The 22145-nt window shown below is 35.6% G+C and overlaps 1 protein-coding gene across 1 annotated transcript in view; it reads right to left on the reverse strand.

The window, feature by feature from the left end:
- Positions 1-2984: 2984 nt before the first annotated feature.
- Positions 2985-22145, reverse strand: part of LOC145681129 (uncharacterized) — a 396245-nt gene continuing 377084 nt past the window's right edge. The window contains exons 3-4 of the mRNA XM_081752553.1: positions 10346-11123; positions 2985-3471 (exon numbers count right to left, since the gene is read on the reverse strand). Coding sequence (XP_081608679.1) covers positions 10400-11123 — 724 coding nt within the window. The 3' untranslated portion in view covers positions 2985-3471; positions 10346-10399. The remainder of the gene's footprint in view (positions 3472-10345; positions 11124-22145) is intronic.

Genomic DNA, 22145 nt, shown 5'->3' on the forward strand with positions numbered 1-22145 from the left:
AATCCAAAGATTGTTAGAGCGACCAAAATCATAAAATACAAAATATTTTATTACTCCTCTGCTAGTGAACCAATCAAGACAAAACTTTCAGCATATATTTATCACATTACAGGAAATGTATGTAATTTTTCTTTCTCGCCTAGAACCCAGCGTTGCCATATAACAATAGCAAAAAATCAGTAAAAGGGAAAATTTTGAGGGAAATTTTCAAAATTTCCCTTCTTTACTTCCCTCTTGTGTGTATTACTGACAAGTGAATAACGTCACCTAAAAGCCTATACTATTGCAAATCGAACGAGGTATAACTGATAACTTTGCGACAATTACAGCTTGAGCTAGATGTATTTAAGAGAAATGTAGTGAATACGAAAGGATTATTCAAGATGGCGGCCATTGCACAATAATGACCATGATTCAGAACATGTGACCAATTTTTTTTTAAACACTAAAGATAGTAGAACTCGGTAAAACAAACAAACCTTCTGGCTCTCAAACTCCCAACAGGACTTTCCTAGCTGCTGGATTAAATGGAAAGAGTGCAGTTTCTGTACCATAAATCTTTCACACACTTTCTTTGTCATTTATGCTTCACATATAAAGGGTTCTGGTTGCCTATACATTGTGTTCATGTTTCTTTTTTTTTCGAACTGATCTCCTGTTTCATTTGGCGTGATGTTATCTATAAAAGGTTTGTTACTAATATTGTTGCCTAAGGGACAAAATGAAATGAGAAATTAGTTTTTTTTTTTGTCTCGTCTCGTAAATTATGTAGTCTTCTCTCGTCTCTATTCTTGAAAACGCTTCCTTGTCTCGTTCCAAGAAATTTTCTAGTCTCGTTTCGAAAATGTTCTACTTTCATTTGTAAATTTATGTACACCCTGTTCCAAAAAATATGAGTGCATTGATTATGGCTTTTTTGATCTGAAAATTTTCTAAGTTCAACTCCAATTATCTTTGGAAATAGTAAACAAGAGATGCCAGGTTTGAACCTCCAAGCCAACCTTCACAACCGGGAAAATTTCCGTAGATTTGATTTTCTTCTTTTAAATGTATTAAGACATGCTAATATGTTATTAAGTGCAGAGGCGGATCTAGTCCGGGGCCAGGGGGACCTTAGGCCGCCCAGTTTTTTGAGTGACGAAAACAATTTAAGCTATGATTTATATATTTTTGAAAGCTTATAGTAAACTCACGACATTATATTCTAGGTTCTGGTTGACCCCCCGTTTTTACCTTCCAGATCCGCCACTGATTAAGTATAGAAAAAAGTAACATTTATTGCAGTACTGGTATTACGAAACTATGTACACATATGAGCACATGCTGCTCTTGTCACCTAAGCTTTCGTACGTAGAAGAACATTTCCATTACAAGGAAAGACAGTGAACAGTTTTCACATCCATAGCAGAACGAAAAATACAAAGGAACAAAACAGCAGCATTTGCAACGAATATGAATGTCATTGCCTTGAAAATTGTTTCATTTCTTCACAAGCGGTTTGGCACAGGTATTCATGTTAGCTCAGTGATAATGTGCGGGACTTTCATGAGGCAGGGGCGGATCCAAGAGCGACTTCGGTGGGTTGTCATACTGCTATTTAGAGTATATATATATATATATATATATATATATATATATATATTATATAAATAAATAAGAAAGTTTCCTCTTCTGGGGGGGAGATCGCCCCTATCGTCCCCTGGATCCGCCACTGATGAGTTCGTAAGGTCATGAGTACGATTCCTGTTTAGGTCAAACTCTGTGGTATGGAATGGTTATATTCTTCAATGCATGAACAATTATATAAAATAACTACTTGTACATTAAAATAAATCAGTTCTATATATATTCATACTACAGTCATTTCTGAACATAAGTAATTATTATGTTTAAAATATAACTTTTGAATGTGGTGGCTGGTTGGTTGACAGAACGTTGATATATGTGAGTGTTAAGTATAAATAAAGTAAAACATGTAATGGCAATACATAAGTGTATGTGGTGTATTTGTCTGCAGCTCTTTGTCATACAGAGGTTACTTCTCAATGCCCTCATTACAGCATGAGACTTACGTTCTTAAATATAGAATTTAAAAAAGCTACATTATGATATTGGAGATATTTGCATCTGGCGTTTATTTAATTCACTGCTAAAGTTATGTATTATTACATACGCACTTTGTTTGTTTAATTCATGATTATAGTTATGCAAAGTAAAATATACTAATTATTGTATAATTTGAGTAAAACGATTTGTTCTACTCTGAGGTTCTGTGACATATCTTTTGTAAGAACCAGTGGTGGTCTAATAGGTACTTAGGAAGTCATTAATTCAAATTCAGAATTATAGAATGTCAAAATTTGGAAATTTGGGAATTTTGCAATTTTAGAAAGTGAAAATCCAATAATAAAAATATTCAAAACTTGACAGGTTGTAGGAACGAAAACCTATCACACTTTCACTAATTAAGTAATGGAAGTAAATTAAAACATTTTCAATTTTCAATGAAACATAACCCCCTGGGTACGCCCCTGTGACTAATTACTTTTCGGAGGTGATACTTGTAGGCAGGGTTAAAAGTAGATCTGAAAAGGTAGGGGGACGCATGACGTCATGCCGTCCCCTCTGCCTATCTTTGCGTATTGTATTTTTTTGGAAAGTGGGGGACGCCATAGACATTTTCAGGAAGTGGACGGACTGCATCCCCTCGCGTTCCCCCTCACTTTTACCCCCTGCTTGTAGGCATATATGTATGCAATTTTAGATGAAAATGTAGTTTCCATCTGTTTTATCTCTTAAATCGCATGCACTTTCTAAGTATTCTGTAGACCTTGGTGCAAGTTGGCTGGGAGTGTTGGGTCTCTCAAAATTGCAGAATTATTTTGAATTTCGCCCCGCTGAACTCCTAAATCCGGCCATGGGCATATGGAACCTAAAGTTATATCTCGAATAATAAGTAAGTAATAATAAAACATTACAGAAAATAGGTTTGAAACCATGCTTTTATTGTCTAAAATACAATAACATCAATAATAAAATAAACATTAAATGTAGTGCAATTACAGCGGAAAAAGAAACATTGCAACATTTGTTTCTGATTTACACAATTTTGAACATGAACTATTACAGCCCAAACCCAGAATAATAATATGTAAATGAATTTTATAATTTTGAAACAGGGGTTAAGAACAAAACAGCCCTGATATGTGAACATTCTTCTTTATAATTAGAAATATTTTTAATGATTTTTTTTTAATTTTGAGATTAAAGAAGAAAACATCCAACATCAAGGAACAGTAGTTGATTCTTCATTTTTTTTTTTAAATTACAACACTTCTTTTGCTTCTGAAACAAGATGCCAGCATCCTTTGATTATTCAACAGCTACACAAACAAACATATTGTGGTATCTACGTTGTAGCGTCAAGAAAATTAGAAAGATTTCATTTGCACATAGTACGGGTGAAATTGCCTGAAAAATAAAAGCAGAAAAAAAAATTTATATTAGATGTGTTCACGAAGTTGATAATTTGAAATAATATTATATCTAAAGGTTTCAATATACAAGAACATGAGGGTTTTCAGTTTTGGGTCATATATATATGGGTGCTGCACTATAATACAGAAAATCCTAAAACATTAATACAGTAAGAAATGGCCTAACTTTGACAGCCACAGCGTTCAATTTGCAACGATTGCCAGAAGACTGAGTGGAAGAATGGACCTACACTCATGATATTCAGATGCTTGATTCCTTGAAATGATGTTTAGCGTCCTTCTCTGCACCAAGGGTAAATAAGACGTGGATCTAAAGTTTACCGTGAGATCCGAACCACATGAGTTCCCACCAAGAATCGAACCCGGGCCTTCTGCGCCGAAGGAGAGACTGCTAACTATATAGTCACAAGGGAACTTATATTTGCGGGCTGGATTCGAACCACGGGGCACCAGTTGCCCATTTCTGCTTCGAATGGTCGCACAACGTCAGGATCTGTAGATACTTATCTCTAGGTATTAAAAACAAGGCACGTAATACTATTCGCTAGAGAGATAACCGGCATATTAAAAGTGGATTAGGATTAGATTTCTGGGCATTCGGCTTTTATAGCCATGTTAGCCCGTCACATATGAGAGATGACGTCCCTCGGTGATCACACTATCCGAGGAAAGGAAAGGAAGGAGGCGGCCTGGGACCCGTATGTTAGGTACCATCCCGGCATTTGCCTGGTGTGAATGAGGAAAACCCAGGAAAACCTCACTCAGGATGGCTAGTCTGAAAAAGCTTTTACACTTTTTCAATGGAGTGTCCCCACGGGGAATCGAATCTGGGACCACTCGCACCAAAGACGAAAGTGTTAACGACTACGCTACGCGGGGCCACTATTAAAAATGGAAATGAAATGAAATTGTTGAGTTTTACGTCCCATGGATATGCCAACTAGGCTAAAGGAGACGGTGAAGGTGAGAAATGAATGAAACGGTGGAATGAAGAAAGTGGGAGGAAACGGAAGAACCCCGAAAAAGCCCACGCACGCGGTGTTTGTCCACCACAAAGTTCACTTGGCGGGAGCAGGGTTTGAACCCAGGATCCCATGTACCAGAGATGAACGCTCTACCACAATTTGCCGTTATTTATCCAACAGTTTATGTTGGTCAATCAACAATTTGCTTAATTTATCCAACAGTTTAACCCGGCCAAGCAACAATTTAACGTAATTTATCTAAATGTTTATGTTGGCCAACCAACAATTTGCCGTCATTTATCCATCAGTTTGTGTTGGCTAGCCAATAATTTGTCGTCATTCATCCAACAGTTTGTGTGGGCCAACCAATAATTTGCCGTCATTTATCCAATAGTTTATGTTGGCTAGCCAATAATTTGCAGTCATTTATCCAACAGTTTATGTTGGCCAACCAACAATTCACATGTCACTTATAGAACAGTTTGTGTTGGCTAACCAACAATTTTCCATCATTTATCCAACAGTTTATGTTGTTCAACCAATAATTCATTGTCACTTATCCAACAGTTTGTGTTGGCCAGCCAACAATTTGCCGTAATTTATCCAAGAGTTTGGACCTCGTACTCTCAATAGCAAATGTACTTCTTTCGTAGACATTACATGGATTATTGACTTGGTTAACAAACTCTTGACAAAGTGGCCAATTACCAAGTAGGGTCGACATTGGTAGTTGCCCAGCTTGCCGTTTCTCACGTTGGAAAGAAGGAAGATGAAGAGCCTGAAACATGGTTGGATTATGAAGAGGAAAGTTGATGAGTTAAATATTGGGAACTACATGTCGGAGCAAAAATATGCTACATACTTACAACTAGTAACCTGTAGTATGAGAAACAGTTTAATCTGCATGAAACTTATATTCACAAACAGTGTCAGATACAAAGAAGCAAAGAAAGAATTATGGAAATAAAGATTATCACGTACTGTCTTTGCTGTTAGGCATTCTCCACACTACTCATACATTATTTATAACTAGATGGCAGTGGCGTAGCCTGATGCTCACCAAGGGGGCATATATATGGCTCGAAATATCTTGGACGCCAGATTGCAATGGCAACTGGAAATACAAGTGTCGCGTCTAGTCATTTTAAGGGTAAAATATGTACTGCTATGTATCATATGTATCAAAATGGTCACTATTGGTGATTAAATATTTTAGTTTAACGAAAAGCATTTGTATAAATTACACTTGTGCGAAAAAAAAATAGAGCAAAACTCTCTGCTCTGACTACTGGATTCAGAGCTGAAATTTCGAAACCAGCTCATAACATATAGCAAAACAATATATAGAGGCCTTTACATATCCTGGCCTGGAAAAGTCAGACATATGGCGTTTTAAGCCAAAAGTTGGCCACGTACAGGGCCGAATCCACACACTATGACGCGCAAGGATATACTTCCGGACCCTCCCTCCCACAAAGAAAATTTAGTTCATATATAATTAATAATAATGACCAAATTATTGTGGACAACGGATTAAGTATTCAGTCGCGTCTACACAAAATCTCCTTGTTGAATGTACGTTTATATGCAAAGAGAAAAGCCTATTATAATAAACGCCTACATAGGAAATTTATGCTGTAATTTGTAAGTAGTTTTATCAAATATGAGAGAGTCAAATGTGTGTCCCTTGGCTTCAGGCCAGTAACATCATTTCAGGTTTTGCCAGGAGCGGGGCAAGATTGACTACTGACTGAAGCGTTTCACATTTTAGTTACTACATTTGCATATAATTTGTTATAAAGTACATGCTTCTGAAACTCAGAGGGTAACTGTCCTGTTCTTTTCCTTAAATGACGCCCCTGCTTCTGCCTACTCGATATTGAGAAACTTACAAAGTTTGCTAAATTCTCTCTCGCTACAGTCCATATAAATCTCTGGCCGGTCAGATGGCGCTCGTTTAACTGCATGATGCGCGATCAGATCATCGCCTGCCAGGCGCCAATAATTCTGGCTTTATGGACCAAAGGCTGATGCTTCTTAATTCAGATAGCTCCCTAATTGCCTCATGATACTGTTAATTTTAGTGGTCCCACCGGGAGTAAGGGATCTTGCATGTCTAAGTCGTACACATTAACAATTCGGCTAAGCAGAAACTTATAGCGATAACATTTATAAATATGTATATGTTGATATGGACAACAGTCTGTAACGTATGATAGCAATTTCTTCTATGGTCAGACCTGAATATTTAACTTATTAAGTTTTGTGGCCAGGCATGTATAAACATGTTTTTTCTAGACAGTTCTGATATAATACGTAAAGAAGCCATTAATAGTGGATGTATTCTCAATCACAAAGAAGGAATTTTGTGAAAAATTGAATGGTAAATGCAGAAAATCTTCGGAAAATACATCACTTTAAATATAGATTGAACATTTAGTGAGTAAACTACGTTTTAATTAGTTTCACAAATTATAAGTAACTTGGTGCTAATGTATAAATGTTATATACTCAAGTATCCATTTTCTTGTTTAACACTTTCTATTCGCAACCACAGCTGTTGCTTTAGTTCAGATTCAGGAAATAGTTATCAAGAAATAAAGTAGAGCTACGAATAGAGCTGAGCTGGACCGAACCTGCCTCTAGCCGAGCTCTGTAACCAAATATAGCGACCTCTATTCCTTAGGTAATGAGCTACTTGCTACGCCACTACCAGATGAAATTATCACTTATTATCTATAAACACAAATATAATGTTAGTCATAATATTTTGTTTGAGCCAGGCACAAATTTAATTTAATACACAGAAAAATGTAATATTTCTTGCTCAAACGTCTGTAAGTGGAAAAGAAGAGTTAGGCATGAAAATTTCCCTCCACCGCTTCTTACAGCACAAATCACATTAAATCAACAAGAAGGAAGAAAACACAAATATTTGCAAGATGAAGAATACTGCATATAGCTAATAAGTTGAAAGCTTATGTAAGGTTAAATACACAGCTTCTGGGAACTGTTTTTTTTTTTTTTCGTTCTTTTAGCATAGCTATATTATATATATTTGTGATAATTCCAACGAGATGAATATGAATGACGTCAGCGAAGAGATTTGGAGAAACTAGCAACCAAGTGGAGGAGAGATTTGGTCGGTAAATATCGAGAAGTGTGGACAAGTTGCAACAAGTACTAGTTATTATTTCAGGAGTGATGTATTTTAGAAAAAAAAAAAAGTAAAAGGTGAAAGGAGAACTATCGATTAATTTCCTTGTTTACCTGCCAACATTGCTTCGACAACGTAAAAGTTACTTAATATGTTCTATGCACTTACTTCTTGAGTTTCCCAATAATGGGAAGAATACATTATGACATCATAAATCATCAAGTTGGAACATGTTGGCGCTCTAATTTTTCATATATGAAAGTAATAAACCCAACAAACTGCAGAATATGAAAATTCTATTATCTATATACAGTATATAAGCAAGCTTTAAATGTGTTAAATCATTACCTAAAAGGAACTGTGATGCATCGACAAATATGAAAGAACACACAGGTACCCACAAGAGAAGGCATGACACAAACTGCGCCATTGAAATTTTGCGATGGTTTGAGAAAATTAGTTGGGAAGAAATGAGGAATTTAAAAAGAAATGCAAATATTTAAAAACGGATTCAAGAATAATGTATTCTACTTAAACAAATATCCTACTTTGGTGAGAAGAACTTATTTCTGTGGGTTGTTAATTAAAAAAAAAAAAAAAAAAAAAAAGAGTTACAGAAAAGCTCATCAAATGTTTCGTGCCAAGCATTCTATTGTACGATGTATTGTAAGGCGGACATTGACGGAAAATTATTTAAATTTAATGAAAGATTCGAGATGTGGTTGCGGAGGAAATGTATAAAATGAGCTCGATACTACGAAGAAACAAAAGGGAAAAAGTTATTGAATGTTGGAGAAGAAATAGTAATACTGAAAAGAAATGAAATATTTGAGTTGAATATCTACCACTGAGCCACCGCGGCCCCTAATACTGAAAAGAACAGAAAGACTAAAACAAAGTAGTTAGGACTTACATGAGAAGAAAATTTCAGTGGATGGTATAACAGAAAATATGAAAGAGGAAATAGAAGAACTAGAATACAGTTAGTGGATAAAACGAAAGATAGTGATTCTTTAGACGACGGGATTAGGATTTAACTCGCTATGTAGGCTTTCTAACAGTAGGGGTTTCCAAGTCTAAGAAATGGATTTAGAAATGTATATTCGTTTGGAAAAGTTGTTTAGGTAAGGATTTGAAACCCATTTCTAAATATGGATACGCGTTACAAGCTTTTGAAATGATTTTCGTTAAATGGTGTCGATGTTTCATTTCCGGAAGCGAGGAAATTATCTAAATAGATCTCACATTTCGAAAAAAAAAAAAAAAACTATTTAACTGGTGATTTTTAAGAAGTTGATGCGCTGCGGGTTTCCTGAGTCAGAAAATGGATCGGTGTTTTATCTTTAAAATAACTAATGTAATCTCTTACCATACGAAGAACAAGGTATTTCTCTTACTGTAATCTTAAGATGAAACAACTCCTAAACTTACAAGTTTGATGCTTCAGTGATAAACTAACACAGGGTGAGTTGAGTTGATTTTAGTTTAGCGTCCCGTTCAGCAGCGAGGCTATATGAGACGTGGACCTACTGATTAACGTGGAATCCGAACCACATGAGCTCCCGCCGGGAATCGAACCCGGGTCTCCCACGCCAAAGGCGCGTACGCTAACCGCTTAGCCACGAGGGAGCTCAAACTAACACAGGTGTCCATAGAGTTAGCCTAATCGGTTTTCTAATAACGCAAGTGGAAATAACAATAAAAATTCAATACTACTTAATAAGCGATTCTGAGTTGTAATACAGCAGCTTGAAACAAGGAAAGCTTCGATTTTTTTTTTATCTAGTGGAATTATAAATGTCCACCCATCAGTATCTGGATAGTATTATTAGTAATGATATGAAATGTGAACGTGAAATAAAAGCAAGGATAGGAATGGCGAAAGATGTCTTTAGAAGGAACAAAACACTATTTTGTGGGACTGAATAAAGAGTTGAGAAAAATACTCATAAAATGATTCTTGTGAAATATTGTACTGTATAGGTCAGAAACATGGACATTACTCAAAAATGATCAGAAACGACTGCAAGCTTTCGAAATGTGGGTGTGGAGAAGAATGGAGCGAATTAGCTGGGTCGAGCTGTAAATGAATGAGAGAGTGTTAAAAATGGTGGGGGAGAAAAGAACACTTTTTAGATATTATTAAGAACAGAAAGAGAAGCTGGTTGGGATATTGGCTAAGAAGGAAAGAGAGGAAGGGGGCGAAGGAGACTATAATTAATAGACGATATCAAAACAGATAAATCGTACGTGAAGACAAATAGGTTAGAGGAAAACCGTGGAGTGGAGCATGGAAGCTTCTCAGTTGTAGCAAGTGACTTGTCAATAAAGGCAGAATACCTATGATGATGATGATGACCCATCAGTATGGTGACTGGGTTTGTGTTCAGCAGTGGGAAGGGATGTGGTAACTCTATCACCAAACTACAAATTATTAAGTCAACTATAATCCTTTGTGTACTGTAACATCAGAAAGATTAGTTTAGTTTAGAAGGAAGAATGGACACAATATAAGAAACAGACAATACTATAACCATAAGCTGTAGAAAGCAACAAATTTACACAATAGATTAATGAGCCCCAAAAAATAACACAGACATTTATATTCCCTTTGTACAGAAACCAAATCCCAACGCGACACGAAGAGGAAATCACACAACGTAGCTTCCATCGCACCCAACACATGAAGCTTCCTTCCGAGTTTCAAGAAATGTTAATTTTTTTACCGTGTTTCTTCTCCTTCTTCATAAAATAGGAACAATGCTCTGTAACCTCGTCTGTCAGAAAGGGTTTAATTGTTGAAGACCTCTCTCAACTGGACCTCTGATAGGATTGTAGTGGCCTCCGTTGTTGAATTTTGCTTGTAAGATGTTATTGTCGTAGGGAGCCATTCGTCTCTTTCTTCCAGGACTATTGCCGGGATCAAAGATATTTCCATCACCAGTACCAGAGTCATTGTTACAATTTTCATCAAAAACATTCACGCAGTTTTTTGGCTTATGCTCTGACAATTGAGGTCTTATCATCGGAAACAACAACGATTGAGGTCTCATCATTGGAAACAATCTCCTGAACTGATTACTGTGGATGGTGTTCCCTCGTACCGGTTCCACGTAACTGTTACATCGTTCATCAGATGGATCAGTGCACACTACTTCGTATGTGTTTTGGTTCAGCAGGTGAGATAGATACGCCACATATAACTTTCCCAAGTCGTCATTTTTGTTTAAGTACTGGAAACCAGGTGCAGAATTGGATTTTAGGAGAGCTTTAGAACGGAAAAGTGGGTCAAGACGCTTTCCTGGACTATTGCCAGGGTCAAAGATATCGCCGTCACCAGTTCCGGAATCATTAATACAGTTCTCATCCAAAAACCCAATGCATTCTCTAAGTGCTCCTGTCTGGAATCGAAGTTGTGATCCAGCTACATCTCTCTTTCCAGGATTGTGACCATTCGTAAAATAGTTATCATCTCCAACATCTATATCACTTTTCTGTCTGATTCTAAGAAATAAGTTTAAAAAAGAGAAAAAAACAAATCACGTTTATTATGTTTGTTTGCATTCATATATATTACTTAACTTCTGATATATCTACACAGTATATTGCACCAGCAAACTGAATCTGTGCTATGAAGCAAAACAAGGGGATGGGAACAGTTCATGTACTTGTGTAATTGGAAAAATAATTCTAATTGGTATCAACAAGTTGTATCAGCAGTACTTCAGCTAACGGAATATCCAGATAAAATAATACACAGGATTCAAGTATTTAATAGAATTAATAAAGTGTTAGCGGCTGCAGAATAACGACTACTAAAGTCAGCCATTTTGAAGATATAGATTGAAGACTATTATCAGAAACTTAATTATCCCAATATTACGAATAATATCCTGTCACTGTTAGGTATACGTTATAACCGTTACAAGGCAAGTAACAATAGGTACTATCTGCTAGATGAAAGTATATTTCTTTATGTATACAGTACATAAACAAATTGTCAGCAAATACAAAACTATTAATTTTTATTGGCAACGAGCAATACACTTTTTGGTGTCATAAACATTCCATTACTTATAGTTCTCCTACGGTAATACCATCTGTACCACAATTCTATAAAATACTTGAATTTTGTATATTACTGTCCTGATATACGTTGTTTGTCTGCGGCAATAGACAATATAACAACAATTAATACGATCCATAGTTCAAACTCGACCAGCCACGGTTCAGTGGAAAAGAGACCAAAGTTGAGGACATGATAAAGACAAAATTTCCAACAGAGTTCTGACAGTTCTAATCAAATCAAGAGAAACTACTGCCAATTATTAAAGGTGTGATAACAGTTTGTCTTTATGTAGCAGTATGTGATAATATATTGATATATAAAGTAATTTAACCTTTCAGAAACAAGAGATATTAAAGCAAGCCTACAGAAGATCAGCAACCGACAATTATCCCTGATTTGAATTCAAGAAAATCAGAAATTTGAAAAATAAACAATCCTTAACCCCGATAATACAATTAATTTAAAAACATGAAAATCAGAAACAAATTATTCTGATCTTATCATCAACTACAGTAAGATAATTTGCGATATGAGTTATCTTCAGTGTTATTAAAGGGAAATCAGAAGCTTAATATTGTCTGTTCTAATTATCAACAATAGTAAGATAATCTATGATAAGAGTTATCCTCCATTTCAACAACAGGAAAATCAGAAATTCAAACTGTTCTGCTTTATAAACAAGAATCAGATGATTTGCAAAAAGAGTTATCATCCATTTCAACGACAGGAAAAACAGAAAGTTAATCTGTACTGTTTCATCAACAAGAATAAGATAATTTGCGAAAAGAATTATCTTCAGTGTTATTAAAGGAAAATCAGAAGCTTAATATGTTCTATTCTAATCATCAACAATAGTAAGATAATCTGTGATAAGAGTTATCCTCCATTTCAACAACAGGAAAATCAGAAATTTAAACTGTTCTGTTTTATCAACAAGAATAAGATAATTTGCGAAAAGAGTTATCATCCATTTCAACGACAGGAAAAACAGAGAGTTAATATGTTCTGTTTCATCAACAAGAATAAGATAATTTGCAACAAGAATTATCATCCATTTGAACAGCAGGAAAATCAGAAAGTTAATCTGTACTGTTTCATCAACAAGAATAAGATAATTTGCAACAAGAATTATCATCCATTTGAACAGCAGAAAAATCAGAAAGTTAATCTGTTCTGTTTCATGAACGAGAATAAGATAATTTGCGAAAAGAGTTATCCTCAGTGTTATTAAAGGAAAATCAGAAGCTTAATATGTTCTGTTCTAATAATCAACAATAATAAGATAATCTGTGATAAGATAGATATTTTAATTTTATTACTTTATATGTAGTCCCAAATCTAGAATTAGCAATGCCCTAATATTTCAACAACAGAAGACAGAAGCTTCAAAATTCCTTTAAACAACAGATAAAAAGAACTTTTTGAATGCTATTTTACCATTTCTAACAGATTTATCAAATGTAAAAAGTATGAAATCAGCATCTAAAAGAATATTAAGAAGACAATATTATGAACCTTGAAGCTACTATTTACCCACAATCTACAGTTGTATAAGTTTATATATGTTGAGCAGCATTAATGACACTAACACAAAATAAATCAGAGACTGTTCGAGAAATACTGAACATGACATCGCGGTCTTGTCGTTTGAATAAATCTTCAGAACCTAAATGAAAAGAGAGAAAATATTAATTATCAAACTATTACATTTTGGGTTAAGATATCGCGTCGGTACCTTATAATTACAGGTTTGAGACTTCCCTACGACGTCGCTTTCCAGGGTTGATGAAGGACTCATAATGCCTGGCTTCGTTGATGGCGTTGATTGCATCCTTATAGTCGCAGCTGTGAGACATTCCGCCATTCAGAAAACATGTTCGTTTCCTGTAAATATACAAAAAACATATTCATTTGTAACAAATACGTATTGCAGGAAATTTATTTCAGGATTCAATTATTCAAATAATGCTATGTATAGAGCCCGTCAAAATAAATAAGTATACAAATCCAGAAAGTAAATTCCCCGAAGACATTAAACAAAAGAAGAGATATTGATCATGTAACATTTATTGCCACAGATACAGCACAGAATGACACTACTTTCCATGTATTCATTACCGAATTCAGACACTTGTTACACCGTGGGAGGACGAGCTCTTGTATTCCGATATCGTAACAGTCAGCCATCTGGACTGAAATCAGTGTATCATCACTATCGAAATGCTTAACGGAGAGAAATTTCTTGAAGTGTTAAGTAGACATGAAAATGATAAACAATTTTAGTAATTTGATAGACATTTTGATAGTGATAAACAATTGCAGACCCTTGTCATACACTAGTTCTACTTCAAAGTGGCTGACTTTTACGACATCGAAATATAAAACTTGATCGCATGGTAGGAAAATATGTCTGAATTCCTGTTGTGAATATGTTGAAAAGTAGTATTATATGTGTTGTATCTGTGACAATAAATATTTCAAGATTATTGCGTCTTTCTTTATGTTAACCGCCCTTGGGAACCTACCTTCTGGACGGACCTCGTAATACAAGTTTAATACCAAGTACAATAAAGAACAATGGAAGTTTCCTGCAGTTGTACAGTTACCTAAGATGCTCAAATACAGCAGTTGGAAATTTTCTAAAACCATAACTGAAAAGATAGGACTTGTACAAGTACGAGATCTTCTGGATGTGCAATTGGGCACATCGCAAATCGTACCACGAGTACCAAACACGACACAAAATTGTATAATTGCCAATCATGTAAACTGCTCTGTTTCAAGCTCACGGTTTGATTGACGTTCAACTTCAGCAGCAAGTTTCGAAACTTGAAATACCATTGAAAAATGAACTTGCTTTCCTCACATGCTAAGCGTATACTGGTCATTTTGTTTCACAATCATATGTCATACGTCACATGTTACAGTAATGGGGGTACAAACTTTTCTTTGAGTAAACATTCATACTAAATACTGCAATTCCAATTGAATTCAACTTCGTGAGTAGTGCCCAGATATACGATCATTAAATTATATATTCAATTTTTATTTTTATATTAAATACATATACAGGGCCGGACCCAGAATTTTATGACGGGGGGTGCTCCAATAACTACAGAAATAACCAATCACACTGAAACTCTTCCAAGTGACATGCAATCTTTAGCCCTCCTGACAACACTGATGAATAGAATAGAAGGGACTATTTTAAAGAGGGTCGCAAGTAGCGTGCAGGAAAAGAAGAAAAAAATATTCTTATCTCCTCGTGGCTTCTGTTTCCTTCACTACTTGAGAAGTGTTGGTGAATCTTTTTACTTGGTGAATCTTTTTCCTTCTACCTGTAGAAAATCGACTTAAAGTATTGCTTTTGCAACACTGCTTTCTTTAAGCCCCCCAAACGGAAACATGACGGCAGAGTTTCGGAAAATGTTATTTTCACTGTTAGCGTATTTACTTAGATAGTGTACATTTACAACGAAGGGGGGGGGGATGCATCCTTAAATCCAGCATTATATATATAGTATTATCTTATAAACTTTATAAATTAAACATTATACAGCAGTATTTATTAGGGTATAAATGACAAACTGATGAAATTACAAGTATTTTAATGTAATACTTGACATACAGCAATAGTGGAATTTTCGAGATTACTACATAATTGCGAATTGACGTAAGTCGTGAATTACATAAGACGGAATTACTGTATAGTATTGTAGATCTCAAACAATATTTTCTTTTGTAAAAAAAAAAATGCGGATATTGTGTAATAACAGCCGATGAAGTTTAAATATCAATGAAATATACTTAGGCATTTCTCAGTAAGGAAAAGTTAAAGCATCTTTGGTGTGAGAAGTCTCCGGTTCGATCCAGAATCGTTAGAGTTTGTCGTAGACAACACCGTGCCCATGAGTTTTCTTAGGATTCTCCCAATTTCCTCCCCCATTTTCGTTCCACTAATTATTTCATGATCATTTACTTTCATTAATTATTCGTCCTTCAATTTTAGGGCACATCAGGCCCGCAACCAGCCACACAGATTTGGAGGGGCCATGAATATGTTAGAGAGGGCTAAATCATTAAAAATTCTGTTATAAATAGCTAAATTGTGTTTTTTGTATTAATAATAGCATTTTGTGTTAAAGTCTGGAGGGGCCAAGAAAAGTATAGGGGGGCACGCTCCTCCTAGCCCCTCTCTGGTTGCGGGCGTGGGGCACATTGTGGAACGTAAAACTAAAAATCCCATTTACACTTTTGTTAAGTTATAGCTTATCTCTTAAGGTTGGTGTAAAGGGACAGGTTTTGTCGATAGATGTCACTACAGTATTCGTATCTCTCTTATGTATTTTTTACCTTTTACAAAAATTCACGATTTCTCTTATAAATTTCAGCTTCCAGACTTCAAACTTTGAGGGAAGGAACTTTATAACCTATCAAAGGCAACAATCCGTGCTGATTTTTTATTTGTAATTTTCTTCATTGTTGAAATAGCTTGATTGTTGCAATGGATATCCTAACCTTTAACAATGGAACTGTTTCAACAATGAAGAAAATTCTCAATTAAAAAATCGGCACGAATTGCTGCCTTCGACAGGTATGAAGTTTCTCCTCTAAAAAATTGAAGTCTCTAGGTTGAAATTTGTAAGAGAAATTGTAAATGTTCGTGAAAGGTAAAAAATACACGAGAAAGATACGAAGACTATAGAGACATCTATCGGCAAAACTTGTCCCTTTACACCAAACTTAATGGCATGGGGGCACTGTTGTTTACTGGTACAGCGCTTATCACTGTTCTATCTCAGGCCATGGGAGTATGTAGTGGACAAAATCGTATCCATGGGTTTTCTCACAGTTCCGTTTCCTCTCACATTCTCATTCTACCACACAAAGAAAAAAACGTATGTAACATACATAAAAACGTAGGTTACATGCGTAAATCCTGAAAGGTTTTGGACTTAAAGTACGACTATATATAATATCCTGCGGCAAACGTACAACTAACTGATTCATAGTAGCTTTGCTATATTCAATAACTTACACTAAAATACAAATGCTGAGCAACGTAAAATCATAATAAACGTTGTTTTGCTCAGCATTTGTATTTTAGTTTAAGTTATTAAAAACGTATGTTTTATAATACTTTCCGTATATGAGTTCTACCTATCACGTACTTTCCGTATGAAAGAAATAACTGTATATAAGCGGACAGGATCTGATATACAAATCGATGCATATAACATATAGCTGACGTATGTGATATACGGAAGACTGTTAGATGTCAGTCATTCTGCAACTGCATAACGTAACATCTAAGCGGGGAAAAACAGTACGTGTGTAGCATATGAATAATGTATGCTCCGTACAGATTTCCATAGAAAACATAAGGATTCTGTATATCTGTACAATATACTGCTGTCCGGATAACGGAAATGAAATCTTTGAGTTTTACGTCCCACAGTTATGCCGGTTAGGCTAAAGGAGACGATGATAATGAGAAATGAGTGAAATGGTGGAATGAAGAAAGTGGGAGGAAACGGGAGAACCCCGAGAAAACACACGAGCACGGTGTTTGTCCAGCACAAAATCCACACGGCGCGAGCTGGGATCGAACTTGGGGCCCCAAGCACCGGAGGTGAACGATCTACCACTGAGCCACCGCGCCCCCCTGTCCGGATAACGGGTTTTTCTCAAAGCAATTCCATTTATAATCATTCAATATCATTAATAATAATCTATATCCTTTAGTCTGAAGGGCGTTATCATGACAAATTATTAAAAGAAAATAGTAGTAATTTCATTTTTAAGAGCGTTGACTACCCGCACCATCTTTATTTTTTTAGCCCATTGTTTCATATGCAAAATTATTTTTCTGTTTTGTATTAAAATGACCTGGGATTTTAAAGACGTAATTAATTTTACTGACTTCTTCTCAGGCCCTTAGCGAGCCCCAAAATGTAGAGGGGGGCTGTAGAAGTTAGGGGGGGTTGATCCAACCATATTATAGTTCATTTTGCAAGTGTACCGTTAAAATTATAGAGGGCCAGTAAAAATTTAGGGAGGCCCGGCCCCCCATGGCCCCCATGGTCCCCATGGCCACGGGCCTGCTTTTTCAAATCTAGTTTAATTTCCTGTCCTTAGAAGAAAGAAAGAATGAAACAAAAAAGAAAAAAAGAATTTGCAACATATAATGAAAATTTATGTTATGATCTTTATTCGTACTCAAATAATAATAATAATAATAATAATAATAATAATAATAATAATAGTTGTAAAGATTCATTGAACAAACAAGAATAAAGTATGATTTGTCAATCAGCGCCAACGTTTTAAATAAATTAAGATGGAATGTTAAAGTTGAAGTTCTTATCTTCTTTTCTGCTTCAAGAAAATACGGTTTAATAGTAAAGTAAATATTTTTAGAATGACATGCCAAGACTAGTAGAAGAGCGACATAATTTGTACTAACAGAAAATGCAATGCGAACATTTCACGTTCAGTGTATATGCACATTTAATAATAATTAAATGGAATGAAGAATTTTACATGTTTTAGCTGCTTCAAAACTTCTTTATAAGTAGAAGGAGGGAAATGAAAAGGTCATTTGAAGAGAAAAACAAACGTTTTTCTTGTAAACCAGCGAAAGATAAGTAACAAGAAGTTGACATTCTCTCCGCTTGAGCGCTGCCATCTAGTAGTGTACATGAGAAACACGCTGCTAATTTCCTTTCATTTCCTCTTTCTTCCTTCCAGCTTTTTGTCGTTGGGGGAGGGGGCGAAGGGGGGATCTGTACCACTTCCTTCTTAAAATAAACTTCCATGGTCTTCTGATTTCAGAGGCGCTCTCTCCGTAAATTGAAATACATCTATCCACCTCAATATGATACAAAAAAATGACGTCTTGTGACTCGCTAGAAGTTTATCAAGATAATAATAACAATAATGTACCTCTCCCATTACATTTTTTTTTAACACAACTTTGAAAATATTTTCTCTCTTATTATTGCGAAAAAGTAATATTATTTCTTCAGTTTGTTATCGATCAATGTTAGAATGTTTGGTCTCCCGCCTACGAACGTTTATATTCATATAAAATATTAATCATTCATTAATAACCAATAACATTAGATTGCCTATTTTTAGTTCTTCGTTTGCTGGAATGTATCACCATATCTAGTGATTGCTAAGGATAAGTACCAAAAATTGTCTTCGTCAGGGCTGGCTCTACTATATGTGCAACACATGTATTTGCACGGGGTGGCAAAATCTGTCATAACTATATCATTTTAAATATATATTTCCTGTTGGAAACAGACCTCATGATGACGGTAGTTAAATTTACTAAGCCGACCTTCTATTTGAATACTACATTCATAAATTATGTTTAGGTCGCATTAGTTTAAGATTACATGGACATTGCTAAAGTAAATGGTCAAACAAATCCCAGTATGAATTGCTTGATTGTTGTCAAATACAAGAACTCAATTCTCGAACAGTAATGAACACCTGTTCCATTTAGTTAGTTATCACAGTTTTGATATGAAAACTAGTCTTGCCTTTGTCACAAATAAGTTCCTGGTCATTGAAGGTGGAAATAAGTTTTCTTAATTTTTAACAGATGTAAAGGAAAATAAAAAATAAAGATAGAAAAGCTAGTTGGACTGGAATTGCAAACTAATATATTAAAATTGAAGCTCGATATTGAATTCTATCAAAAAGGATTACCATTTTTCCTCTGCAGGTGTGTTTGCTTTATCTTTCACTATCATAATAAATTATTATTTAAAGAAAAAATAGACATATCGAGATTGTATTTATAGTGCCTAGGCCTTTCTGAGTGCGAGTGCACTTTCCCTCCTTCGTTGTTCATGATGGGGTAGCATAATTAAAATAGTGGCTTTTAAGATTTGTTGTTTCCGAAGAAAGGGGTCGGCAAATGATACCGTTGCAAGGGGCGGCGAATTGCCTAGGGTCTTCGTAGAAATACAAATTAATTATTTTCTAAAAATAGATATCGTAGAGTTTTCTTTTAGGCTATTTAAACACGATCACGGTCTACATACTAAAAAAATTCAATTGCACTCAAGACTGAACGTGCGGTATGTTTAGTGGTATGCAATTTTTGATTCGTTTGTAAAGTTTGGTGACAAATTTGTCAAATTAGCTGCACCAAATTCATGAAACCGTTCGAATCATTCACAATAATAATCCTGTAGCATTTTTTTAAAATTATACTCTCTTTAGTATACAAACAAAGATTTTGAGGACAAAAACGTGCACAAATAATGCACTAACGTTTGAGATCACTTTTGTGGCAATAGTTGTTATTGGAGAAGGGGCTGCGTCTAAAGTAGATACGCCACTATCTTACACTTCCGGTTGTGCACAAATGAATGTTTTACGTGCAAATACGCGGATTAACAATTGAGACTATTTTGGTGAAATTCAGAAGAAGTGGGGAGGCTGTCTAAACGGGCGTGAAGAAACTGAATAAAATGGTGGAATGAAGAAAGTGAAAGGAAACGAGAGAATCCTGAGAAAATCCACGCACACGGTATTTGTCTACCACAAAGTTCACTTGGCGCGACTGGAATCGAACCAGGAACCCCACGTACCAAATGTTAACGCTCTATCACTGAGCCATCGTGGCCCCGTGAAGTATTTAAAGCAGATAACTTATACATCAGTCAACTGGCTTAGACAAAAGAAAGCGATAGGGTCTGGAATTGGAAGTCCCAGTCACCTATTCCAGTGCACAATACCTAGCCTAATTTACTTTCCAGAGGTGGAGTATTTCCAGCGACTCCGCTCAGACAATCTATCAATTAACTCTAGGCACACTGGCGCAAATCCCGGGGAGAATAAGGGGAACATGTCCCCTCCAATCTTGGAACTGGAGCGACTGTCTCCCCAAATAATCCGATTTGAAATGTGTTTTTTAGGGAGAAATGTGATGATTTGTGCCCGACTGCCACAAAGGAAAGTGAGGTGAAAGTGATGTCAACCAAGAATAAGCCTCAAATCTGCCAGCCTCCCAATGTTGAAGGCAACTCTGCTTTCTGATCCTCCACAGCATTGTCTTTCAACTTCGTAAATATTTTGAACATCGCTTTAAAAAAAATAATAAAAACGGAACAGTTCTATCCGTCCCCCCCCCCCCCCCAATGTTGAAGACAGATTAGCGTTGCTGTCTAGGCATATACACTTTATAAGTATGCTGTCAATTACTTCAATACTACATGGAATAATTCTACTTCTTTAGTATACATGGCATAATCGTATCATACCTACTTTATTCAATTATGTTATAAATTATTTGTAATTACATAAAAAACAATAGTCGCGTACTGTATTTCGAAAATAATAATCACACTTGGCTTGTTAAGAGTTTAACATCGCTTTCTGGAACACTGATGTCAAATGAAAGTTCACAAGTTAACGTACGGGCCAAATTACGTCACTCTCACTGTTTAATTTTTCTATATTTCGCATCAACAAGAGAAAGTTAATTTGATATACATTTATTCCTTCTTTGATATAAAAACAAGAAGAATCAAATGTATTCTTATAATTTAAATTTAAAATTACTGTGAAGTAAATGTGTTCGTTACAAGAATTCGACAAACGTGTTAAAGTTTGTTTTGAAGCACGTTCTTTGTTTTGCTTTCTCATCTGCAGAGGGCAGCACGAAAGAAAATCCGATTGACTCGTAACAAGGTCTTGGAAGATAGCGCTTTGTTTCTCTCAAAAAGGAGTGAAAGAAAGAAAGAAAGAAAGAAAAAGAAGAGAAAAACGAGATTTTTCACGTTATACAAACCTAGTTAGGTGGCATCTGCGTATTCTGATTTTGCTTATTCGTTCACCTTTTTACGTTCCCCTTAGAAAGTTTTTTCCAACGGTTACGTTCAATGAAATCGATGGGTGTTCACTACATATTATTAGTGTTTTACGAGAAAAATGTCCAAACATGAGACACGTTATAGTCGATTAAGCTGAAGAAAATAATATTGGTAAATGTAGAAGCTCATGTGTAGTTACGTATTTGTTTATAAACAGTGGCGGATCTAGCTCGGGCTCGGGGCCTAGTCTCACCAGTATTTTGACCGACAAAAATAATTAAATTTGAGTTTTAACGCCCCTTTCAGCACCAAGACTATATAAGACGTAGACCAACTGATTAACTTGGAATCCTAACCACATGAGCTCCTTCCTGGTATCGAACCCGGACCTCCCATGTCAAAGGTGCGTACGCTATATATATATCGGGTGTTCTAAAAATGGCGCCCACGGACCACAGAGCATTATTCTACAAGTCAAAATAAAGCAAAAAAATATATATTTGCACACCTTTCGAGTCCTCGTCTGGAGACGCAAATTGCACCATGTGGCAACGTCGCAAATAAAAAACCATAGATTAGATCTACCACTCTATCAAAGAGTTATATCGATTCTTTCCAGAT

The sequence above is a fragment of the Thermobia domestica genome, chromosome 3, assembly GCF_964235325.1.
Source record: "Thermobia domestica chromosome 3, izTheDome1.hap1.1, whole genome shotgun sequence".
Taxonomy (NCBI): Eukaryota; Metazoa; Arthropoda; class Insecta; order Zygentoma; family Lepismatidae; genus Thermobia; species Thermobia domestica.